Source organism: Sinohyriopsis cumingii, unplaced genomic scaffold (genome assembly GCF_028554795.1).
Source record: "Sinohyriopsis cumingii isolate HCF-2022 unplaced genomic scaffold, ASM2855479v2 utg000913l, whole genome shotgun sequence".
Lineage (NCBI taxonomy): Eukaryota > Metazoa > Mollusca > Bivalvia > Unionida > Unionidae > Sinohyriopsis > Sinohyriopsis cumingii.
This window is the reverse complement of record NW_028315943.1, coordinates 2,353,568-2,365,671: the sequence shown is the minus strand read 5'-3', so window position 1 is coordinate 2,365,671 and position 12,104 is coordinate 2,353,568. Positions and strand designations below refer to the sequence as shown.

Genomic DNA, 12,104 nt, shown 5'->3' with positions numbered 1-12,104 from the left:
TATATATATATATATATATATATATATATATGTGTGTGTGTGTGTGTGTGTGTGTGTGTGTGTGTGTGTGTTAACTTCCGAAGACAGTAATAAGAGATTTCGTTTTTTCTTTCGCTATACCTAGTTTGGGTCCATAGAAAACATTGGCCTAAAATCACTGTATCTCATTTAAAACAAGAAATCAATCCAATTTTCCTTGTACTGATTATATTTAACACATCGAACGTGTTTGTCATTATTCTTAAGACGTTTCCCATGTATCATCTACGACTTAAAAACTATATTATTGTGTTTTTTCACTTTTACCTGGTAAATGTTGTGTGAGAATGTGCAAGTGCCATCCTCTGATGTTTCATCACTATCCAATGTTATCGCTCGCAGTCTTTGCTTACTCTTGATGTGCAGTGGTAGATGTTATCATCAAAGTTAGACAATTTCGAAGATTTAATTAATTGTTTTAATTTATATGTGTCATATAATTTGAAAAAAGGATATTGTGCTGGAGAAACTTTTTGTTGCATAATAACATAAATCTGTGCTCGTAACATACATCTTTCACATGATCCAGGAGTGGACACTTGGATAGGCTTGACTGGATAAAGAATTGTGGCTGTTGTTCCCCTGCATAGTTATGATGAACGTGAACAATAGAAATATTAAAATTTGGATACTGATGAAAAACAATTCAAAATTATATATGTAGTAAGTGAGTTTAGTATCAGTATCTGCAATCACAAAAAAAATAACAAAGCACGAACAAGTCATACATTATGACATGAAATAATTTTACCAACATCCTTTCCAAAATTTCCTGGATATGTTTAACACTAACGTGTACTCTAGTTGCGTAATGCATTTGGCACACGCCACTCAAATTTGTTCGCTTCAGGATCCAAGTACGTGAATCCTATTATTACATTATTGGTACTAAAATTGAAAATGATAGTGGGTTGTACCATCGATCATTGTTTAAAAGAGACAGCTTTATGTCACGCTACATGCTGGTTTATATGTAATCGTATTATAAGATCTATAATTACGGAAGTATCATTACTATACAAAGCAGTAGGGAAACCAGGTGCGTTGTATCATCAATAAGCTAAAATAAACTAGTTGAAACATAATAAAGTTAAACGTTTGAATTTCAGTAGAAACAGCCATTTAAAGTTTCGCAAACATAACGTTTTTCTGTTTTATTTGTTTGTCTTATTCTGTGTTTTCTATTTACCTTTGAAAAAATCGAAAGCGCGCAGGCTAGCTAGATACTAGTTTCGGACTGTTCGTTGTCGGTTTATTGAATATATATATATATATATATATATATATATATATATATATATATATATATATATATATATATATATATATATATATATATATATATATATATATTAGATATAAAAAAGATACGTATCCAGTCATTGGAAAACTAATACTTAAAAAATGAACGATTATTTAATCAGTAGTCCTCTAAGATATATTTATTTCAGTTAATTGACGCATACGATACTTAAGCTATGCTATTAGATAAAGGATTTTGTCATTTCATTGAAGTAGTTTTCTGAGTACTCATGTGTCCGTACAATGCGAATACAGGAAGCAGTCAAATCCACAATGCAGATGTCACGTGTTTTCCTCAATAGATCAATGTTCTCTGCCACAAAATTTTGCATCTTTTGAACAATTTCCTCGCATTTTACAAGATCTCCCATCATATGGACACACCAGAACTGAAGATGTACAGCAAAGAAGAGAGGGTGTATGAATAAAATACGTCCTTCGCGAAGCTTTTCCCGAATCGTATCCGGATAAAGTTGGGATAGACACGGTAACAAAACAAGATCTAAAGAGATGTAATTTTGCATCGTCTGTTCCAATGCCGATCTTTGCTTTGCTAGTGGGTAATCGCGATCCTTTGGTGTTTTGTGTCGACCCCAAAAATGGTAATGGACCACCTGAGATGTATATCTTTCCTCAACTTGCTGCACAATTATCAAGGCATCTGAATACCTTTCAAGACAGAAATAAAATATGGCAAGTTGTAACATGCCTGTTGAGTGACTGAGTTTCGCGCAGCTTTTCAATGTTTCTTCGACAACTTTTATGTCATCCGTTGAATGTATCCACTTCATTTTTCCATCAAACCTCGGTGCATAGAAAGAGTGAATAGACAACACTGCTTCCAGTTCCTTTCTCAGTATATTACATATGTCTGGTAATGTGCCCTTTTCGCCGCAGCTCTTCAAGTCACTAATTGTTTGTATCGCTTTTTCTCTCCATTCAGTGAAGTTCAAGCCTTGCATGGTATTGTAAATTAAATGCCTGGACATAGTGAGACCATTTATCAAAATATGATGAAAATATATCTCATTTTTGTCAATTTCTGAAAGTTTTGCTTTGATCAGACTAAGCCATTTTTCTCCACCTTTGCCCCAATAAATTCTTAATTCTTCATGAAGTTTTGCAAGTTCTTCTGATGATTTTGCATCCATCATATTGTTTTCTGGGATGAAGTAATTCCGAATACGCTTTTGATCTAAACACGACATTAGATTCACCAATAACCTGTCCAAGCATACAAGTAGATTCTGGGGCCGCCAGAAGTTGCTATCAGTTTCTTCGATCAACCAAAACATAGCAGTTTTGATAAAATAAGATGGAAACAAATCTGGAAATCTTGGAGTAATGCAATAGTCAAAAAATAATTTCATAAAATCAATGCAAGCAACCTGAGTGCCATTAAATGACCAGATGAGAACGCATTCTGCCTTCGAAAAAGACAGTCTCCATTCCAGTTCTTTTGTATACGAATGGACATGTCCAACAGGGACCAAATTGCAGCCAGTTTTCTTAATTTCATCGATCATTTCTTGCGTTGGCCAGTTGAACTTTCTATCTCTTTCTACCCATTCTTTGGCGACCTCTGGCCACTCGCACTTTAAGCACATCATTGTATCAATTTCTGCCACCTTTGATTCAGAGGTATATTTTGTAGAGATGCATGGACCATGGAGAAAAGTTTCTGGTCGCAGTCCGTGATTCGGGAAAATATTTGGCAACCGCGTACTCCAGTATTCGGTAGCTAAAATATTTAACAAGTATGTAGAACCAAGCTGGCACAGAGAACGCACACCATTTCCGTAACGTGCAAACTCGCTGGTATCCTGCCAGTTTCCGTCCAATATCTTGACTTTTGTGTAACCGGGATGAACATTAATCATATCCAAAACAACCCTCACAGTTTCATCGTTATCTATAAAGTGATTTTCTCCTTCATAAGAACTTGCCAATATTGACTGGGCCTCGTACATAAAATCAGTGTCAGAACTTACACATGATACACCCTCAGCACGGCTTCCAGAATAAAATGCTGGTATCTTCATTATCTTCTCTATGACAAAATTCAAGAGCTTCGTTCTCATTACACGCTTTTGGAAGTACTCTGCGGTTTGTTCGACGTATTCCATACACACATGAACAATATCCATTTTGTTTAGAGGAGTCGCTGGGTTTGATCAGAACCCAAGCGGAAATGTCTGTTATCCGTCGGCCTTAAACAATATAGCCTATGACCTTTAAATTTTCACAGTGCAATGTGCACATATTTGTCTATTTCGTACATCTTATGGGGTGTTTTGATTTCATCTTTCATCATTTGCAACAGGCATCTTACAGCTCACTTTCAGATATCTTTTATTTTATATACATATATACTTTTTAGGTACATGAATTGCTATTTGTTTAGAGTGGAGAGTTTGCACATGTTAAGAGCACTTGTAACAAGAAGATCTGTCATCCTGTTTTTGATGTTTCCAGTCAATATGTTAGGCTACGCTAATTATTTTGATTTTTAATGATGGTATGCTTTCTCTAGATGTCTTTATTTGCATTTGTCCGTCTGCCCGTATATCAGTACTCTCTCTCTCTCTCTGTGAGATCTCTCTCTCTCTCTCTCTTTCTCTCTCTCTCTCTGATATATGTTTCAGAGTTCTCTCTGCCTCTGAGATATATGTCACTGAGTTATTTCTGTCTCTGAGATATATGTCGCTGAGTTCTCTCTGTCTCTGAGATATATGTCGCTGAGTTCTCTCTATCTCTGAGATATCTCGCTGAGTTCTCTCTGCCTCTGAGATCTCTTTAAGATCTCTGTCTCTGAGATCTCCGAAATCTCTCTCTCTCTGAGATCTGAGATATCTCTCTCTGAGATCTAAGATCTCTATCTCTGAGATCGATCTCTCTCTGAGATCTGAGATCCATCTCTTTCTCTGAGATCTGAGATCCATCTCTCTCTCTCTCTGAGATCCATCTCTCTCTCTCTCTGAGATCTCTCTCTCTCTAAAATCTCTGTCTCTCTCTGAGATCTCTATCCCTCTGAGATCTCTCACTGAGATCTCTCTATTTGAGATCTCTATATTCTGAGTGGAAGAAATTGAACTGGCAATATAATTACTTCATGTATATCCTAGCAATAAAATTATACATTTTTCAAACGATTAAGTTTAAAGCTCTTGCGTCTATAGGAAGATGATGCTAATGTCCCATAATCGTTCACAATTTATTTTATATACATGGATTACGTACATCGTTCTGTTTATATCACTTATCTTCAAAACTATTGACCGCTTGACAGCTTCATTTTTTTTTCTCCCTATTCGTTTCAATGAATTATAAAACCTCAGACTTTTTAACACGAAAATTATAATTATCAGCCGTCAATAATGCCCTTTATTCTTCAAAACATATTAGCGGGATTTGACACTGCATGGGCTTATTGGAGCAATGGTGGTTGATACTGTACAAAAAGTCGGCTTCACGATGATAAGAGACCTAAATTCTAGTCATTTTATTATCACCTTTGATGCCACCACCACCACTACTAATAATAATTGTGCTGCTGATGCTTCTCTTCTACTACTAATGTTGTTATTGTTATTATTATTATTATTATTATTATTATTATTATTCAGGTCGTTCCATTTCTTATGAAAACGATATTATAACGGAGAATATAAGATAATTACTTTCCGAAACATAATATTTCTCATGTTATTTGGTTTCAAAACCACTTGGAAAAAAACTTCTAAAAATATCAAATGACTGTCATTTCCATGGGCGTTGTTAACATGTACAGAGCCATGAACATTGCAACATCACAAAGGGTTTGTAGATAGAGAAGTTTAATTTCCAAGTAATTCAGTCTATATGTTCACTCTAAAGTCAACTATGGTCTTGTAGTTTCTATTATTTAATGTCGAAAATTTAAAAACCGGATATTTCAGTTTTCTTCTGGTCTATATGTATATTCTCTCTCTCTCTCTCTCTCTCTCTCTCTCTCTCTCTCTCTCTCTCTCTATATATATATATATATATATATATATATATATATATATATATATATATATATATATGTGTGTGTGTGTGTGTGTGTGTGTGTGTATGTATGTGTGTGTGTGTGTAACATGATATATGATATACCTGAATGGATGCTTGGATCAAATGACAACACAACACAATGTGATGAAAGATGAAAATTTATGAAATGAATTAATAAAATATATATTCTACAAATACAGTGATTCTTTCACGCTCTAAACATACGCCTCACTAAATTACCTTGTCCAAACATTCACAAATAGGAAAATAAATGATTCATATATTCAAATGTATGAAGGTAAGATTCATATAATCTCACGTAATAAAATTAAGATTCAAAAAATCTCATTGAATGAAAATAAGATTCAAATAATCTCATGTAATGAAAGTGAGATTCACATAATCTCACGTTATGAAAGTAAGATTAAAATAATCTCATGTAATTAAAATGACTCAATTGTACTCAATTGAAACAACAATCAATTGAAACAAAAATATTACTCGGTCATTTGTACAGCCGTATGATTCATAAATATTTGGAAAAATTTGCAAAGGTGTCCACTGTCAAACCACACAGTTCTCCCGAATTCTTGGGTCGGCCCACACTTGTATCGGCCGCACACACCCTTCATGAATCCACCGTGCGCAAAAGTTTACATTTTAGCGGTTTCGTCTTTGTATGGCCTTGATGGTTACATCATCTTCAATGTCCATATAGACACACAGGCGGCTGGACAGACAGCCTGATATGCCCGCACTCAAATACGTACAGAGAGCACACAGTTCTCCTGAGTTGAGTTGGCCCACTTGTATTGGCCACACCCACCCTTCATGGATCCACCATGCGCACAGACATACGTGTAGACATACAAACAGACAGCTACAATAAAACCAAACTGGTCATAATAACAGGTACGGAATCAAAATCTATAGATACATGCTACTAAATTCAACCCCTAATAGCAACATGTAACAATTCAAAGGTTCACAATGTTTCAAATCCGCGTAGCAGTAAAGGCATCAGTTCACGATACGACATTTAAAACTGAATATGCTTCATATATCAAATAAAATACAAATGTAACACTTATCCCTGTGGCTGTAGAACAAAAATGGAGAACGTTCACTCCTTGACAAGATCCAAAAGACCAGTGTGTCAGTTAGAAAAGAAAGTTGTCTTAAATCTGCAGAAGAGTGAGCATTAGTATGGGTAAAATACCCGTGCATACCGTGCTTTTAGTGTCTCTCACCACAAACGATATACGACGAGATATGTTAGTTTTCAGTCGCTTACCTAGAAAAACAATTATCCAGTCCAACACATCATATATTCAATCCATCGATCAACTTTTTATGATAACAATCTATCACACCACATACACAATCCAACTTTTCTGTCTAGTCTCCGCACACCAAGTATAATAAAATAGAGGAAGCTTTCAGACAAACTACATGTCAGTCCAAAAAAGGCTACCTATCCCACCATCTGTACCATTCAACAATCCACAGCATCCAAAATCCCCTTAGCTCATCATTCAATGGTGTACGTTTGTGAGTGCGTAAGTGTTTAAGTCATAGTATAAAAAATCTTATGTTACGTGTTTAGCCTCGAATAAACTCTTAACACAAGAAAGAGTGAAAACAACAAGCTTTGAAAAATGTAATAATTTATTTCCCTAGAGAAAAAATAAATGAAAAATAAAAAATAGGAACTTACGGTTTTAAGAATCAAATCTAAAAATAATCCAAGAATCCACGAATTAAATTTTAGAAGTCCTAATAATAAAATGTTCTAATGATTTCAAGTTCGAGTCCTGACGAAGACTCCAAGATGGAAGACGATGACGTATGCTGTAACCTGTAGTGTGTTGAAGTCTACAGTTCCTTGTAGAAACAAGAAGTATCACTCCGGTTTCGGAAATCCGATATTTTTTTTAATAAGAGATGTCTTTGTTCAAGAATTTCGTATGAGCACATGTATATCTCCAGGGAAAAAGAATTAATCCTTTTGAATCTAAATAATTTGAAATAACTCCAAACGACACAAGAGTCACTTTCCAGTGGAAGAGCCAAACTGAGAATATTTTTTTCTAAAACAAAGGTTATATCGTATTCTAAAACGCAGTTTCGAAAATCCCCAAGTTGCGAAATCGAAGGGGATCACGTGATAGTGTTTATGTCACGTACGCCTATCATGACCCTGACGAAAACCAATCATTTTACTCTAAGAAATAAAATTTTTAAAAATCTTTTATATCTTAAATCACGTAGTCCCATCATGATCTCGACAACAACCAATCATTTTAAAATAAAAGTAGAACTTATTTACGTGGCTGCTACTAATTTTGAATCAAGTTCAGGATCTAGGTCAACATTTCGTGTTTATTAAAATGAACAGTCAAGGTCAAACTTTTTTTCGGGAAAAAGTATAAGTTCCTAGCAAACTGAACTACATTACTTTGACATATAATGAAACTGAAGAAAATAAAAAGATACATAACAAAAGTGACGACACAGCCATGATGGATGGTCAGATTGACAAACGCTTCCCTTAGTATACCTAAAGCACGTACGCAATGGAAAGTATCCCTTTGATTCGAACGTGAAGGAAAACATCCCTCAGATCGATAGAGAGGGGGATGGTAACAGACAGACAAGTCGTTAGCCAATGAAGTCACTTATAATGAGTGACGCATTGTTTTGTATTAAGCAGTGTGTCAAAAAATGCTTATTCTCTAGCGTTTTACCATTGCAGAGCATATAGACTAGTGTGCTAATGTGCAATCCTCTGTTGTGTACTGTACCTTTTTTCTTGCCACACTATATACCGAACTGTAACAATATTGACTCGCGTTTTGAAAAACAAAACTTTTCTCACTGAGACATTTTGACATGCACTCACACAGGTATAGAGAAACAAGAACTACACCAGTTTGTTTGAAGCTAGTGAATTTGGGTGTTTGTATGAAGTCAAGGTTTCTGGTAAGTTGCAAGTATCCATATATTGGAAAGTGGCAAAATAGGTAAGATCCGAACAACCTCGAGTCCGCAGTAAATATCGTTAATGTATATTGTGATGCGTTTTAATTTTGGTGGCAAAAACAAATATGGATTTTGGTAAATTTGGTGCTGGTTGCTGGTTACATTGTTGCACAGTGCAATGTTAACTCCTGAAACATACTTATTGTTGGGGGCCCCGAGTGGCCGAGTGGTCTAAAGCGCTCACCGCTACGGATCACTGCCATCTCACCTATGTCTGCGTGGGTTCGAGTCTCGGGTTCGGCCAATGTGGGTATGTGAGAAAGTTTGCCAGTAGCTTCTCGTGGGTCGGTGGTTCTTTCCGGGGTTTTCCCTGGTTCTTCCTCCACCAGTAACACTGGCCGCCATGTATAGCCTATCTTGTGCTGAAAAATGGCGTTAAACCCCACAACAACAATACTTTTTGTTGAACTACAGACTCGAGGTTGTTCGGATATTACCTTTCGGTTAATGGTGAAATCCAAGACTATCCGAATGCAAAACGGCACTTCTAGACGATATTTTCCCAACGTCCAAATCGGCGAACAATTATTGCATTTTCTCCATTATATCACAAACTGGACTAAGTGTGTCGAGCTATTTTGAAAATTGAACTATTCTTGATTACGACTGGCTTAAGTTGGAAATTAGCAGATGCAGTTAGGATAAACTAGCAGTGTTGGAACTACCGAGGGGTGCGGATTGGTGTCTTCCCTTGTGTTATATTGTTACAGGTTAGAACCCCTATCCCTTGATTCAAGGACGGATACTCCAAATTTTCTTTGTAACGAGCCCCTGTGATTGAACATATTGTGTTTTTATGTTATAATCTTCTTGTATAGGTCAGCTGGAGCGACTATGGCACTCAAACACCCCATGCCCATTTACGTGACGATTTAAAACCCATCACTCCCGATTATTTCTGGTTTATTACCCATCTGTTTCATGACTCATGCCAAGAAGGAGGACCCGTCATGTACACGTTTCCGTCTACTTGGAAAATAAACAAAAGAAAACTATAAAAGATTCAATTACTTCCTTTCTCTCTCAGTCGTCGACATGACTTCCTTGCAATCTCATCTTCGAGCCAAATTGATTGGTACGCTGTTCGGCATTAGCCGGGGAAAAAAATGCACAAGTCTGGACCCCATTATTTAGAAACCAGTCTCAAAGAAATCTTACGATGGTTTACGCTAACAGCACGCCTATTACTTTAGGGCATTATTCACATTCCACATTAAACCAAACGCTGTTTTGACAAACATAAAGTGGTGTTGTCACAACTCCCCAAAGACGTTCCAACAAGAACTGTAGTTCCACGGCCAAGGCACATCCTAAAAAAAGAAAAGCCCTAAGAAGAAGTATAGTTCGAAGAAGAAAACAGTTCATACGTCCTTGTTTACACCTTTCCTCACTCCCGAACGAGAAGAAATAAATTGTAGGGTCAAAAAGATGGTGTCTATATCTTCTTCGGCAGAAGAAATAAAGAAAGAAGAGAAGACAGACGAGAAAACAGAAAGCAGAAAACGGTGACCTCTTTGCCACCAGCATCACCTTCTACTCCTGTGGCGCATCGGACACTCCAAGTAGTCTCCATCCTCCAGTAATCCAAGAGTAGCAAATTGTGAACAGTGGTTGATTTATTGAAGAAAGCTGTCATGGAGAGTCTTTTAGCTAGCATTTGCTACGATCTTGCCCATCCCACGGGTTACGGACGGATTCAAAAATTGCATCATGCTACTGAAACCAAACTTAAAAGTGTACGTTTATACCAGGTACGACGATAGTTACAAGAACAAGCAACATACACGTTACACAAACTCATTCCACGAATTTTTTCATTAAGTCAAACTAGAAAGGATGAGTAGTCTTTTAAAAGAGGGTTTCTGGGACAAAACCCTATTTTGAACTTGACAATGATTTTTAACCCTCTACATGCCCCTCAAGTTTCTCTAAACAAATACGAAGAAAACGTTGTTGAAAAAAAATTTTTTATTTCATAATCGTTTACCCGTCCAGGACACGTTATTAAATCGTCGCCGTCGTCAAAAAAATAGGGGTTTGATCCAGAAACACCCTTTAAGCAAGACTACTTATACATTTCGCACCAAATTGCTAGAGAATATTATGTGATATTTCAGAGAAAATTTACCATGTAATATTTTTTTATATCTGATATTGCACACAAAATTGCTGGAGATTTCTCGAGATATTTTTAACGTCTCAGCTTTTTGCACTAATATAACTCTCATCGTCATGACAGAACACATATATATGAATTGTATCGCTGACAAGAGGATCAGGTTCTAACATTTTGATAAAGTTTTCATGAGAAGCTTGTTTTATTAACGTAACATTTATTTTAGCTCATCATCAACTCTGATTTTTGTGTATTTGTTTTGCGATATTGGATTATAAAGATTGTCAATAGTTTTAACGAGCTCTTTTGTGATTATAGCAAGTTTATCAAAATATTCCGAATAATCACTACAAACAAGCGACAACTTTATCTTGTTTCTAACTTTGAAGTACGTGCTATACTTCTCGTTGTTAAGCATAATCGTCGTATGCTTACAATGAAAGAATTCTCATCATGTTTAACGTGGTATCTTCCACTGTAATATCTTCCATTATATTTGAAATTGACACAGAATTTGCCGAACATCGTTTCACATATTTCAAAGCTCTGTTCGGTATCATATCGACAAATAAATTGTCTTTGACTCATCGTTCTTGTATCGGATCTAACATTATAAACTTTTCACCTCTGACATAAACTCGAAGTTGATTCAATGTTTTATTATAAGTCGCTGTTGCTATCTTACAAGACGCGTTCTTGTGCTCATATTATGGTTCTAATTTTTTTGTTGATCGCTTATAACGAAATACCATCTCCGACACTGTCAGCAATACTAATGGATTTGCTGTTTCTCCTGCTGATGCTATTCCTGCTGTTGCTGGATATAGTTTAACACGCTTATGATTTTGCTGTAATATTTTCTGGTGTATCTGATACAATAATTCTTTTTTATGATACTAATTGTAATATTTGATCAGCTTGCTGCTGTCGTTGTCTGTGAGACTTGAAGTCATTGTGGCTGAAGTCGTTGACATTTTTTTCAGTCATTATTGATCTGCGCTAACAAATTTTAAATTTTTCTTGTTATTGGTTTCAAAGTTGAGGGATCTTTTACTTTGATTTTTTCATAAAAGGTAAACGTATTATCAGCAACAGCTTTATCAAGTAGCAGACGAAAATTACTATTAGCAGGATAGCAAGAACAGTTTTATATTCATTGTATACATCAGAAGATGTGTCCTCAACATTAAGTTTTTTATAAGCTTCAACAACAAACATGGGATCAAACTTGTATTGTATTTCAGTAATATTGTTTAAACTATCCTGGTAAAGATCTTTTGTTGATTTGATATAATTTAGTATAGATCTTAAATTATCAATTTTAATATTGTTACGCACTAGATGTTGTGCAAGAACTGCATATGCTGTTGCAAAAGACAAAAGTGCACGTTTATCAGTGTCCATGTTGATGTTATATGCGGTTAGGTTTAGATACCAAACAATCAATCTTTTATATTTTTACATTTTGTTTCTGTCAGCAGCTAACTAGCTTCATTTTTGTATAATCTTTTTACAAAATATTTGTATACGATTAAAACCTACTCTGACATCAACATATCTGATAATATTGCTG

General features: G+C 35.6%; 1 protein-coding gene across 1 annotated transcript; it reads right to left on the bottom strand.

The window, feature by feature from the left end:
* Positions 1 to 421: 421 nt before the first annotated feature.
* Positions 422 to 3,697, bottom strand: LOC149773038 (uncharacterized). Its single transcript, XM_089946870.1, has one exon. It carries the CDS (start codon positions 3,486 to 3,488, stop codon positions 1,524 to 1,526), a length of 1,965 nt encoding a protein of 654 aa, XP_089802996.1. The 5' UTR covers positions 3,489 to 3,697; the 3' UTR covers positions 422 to 1,523.
* Positions 3,698 to 12,104: the final 8,407 nt, after the last annotated feature.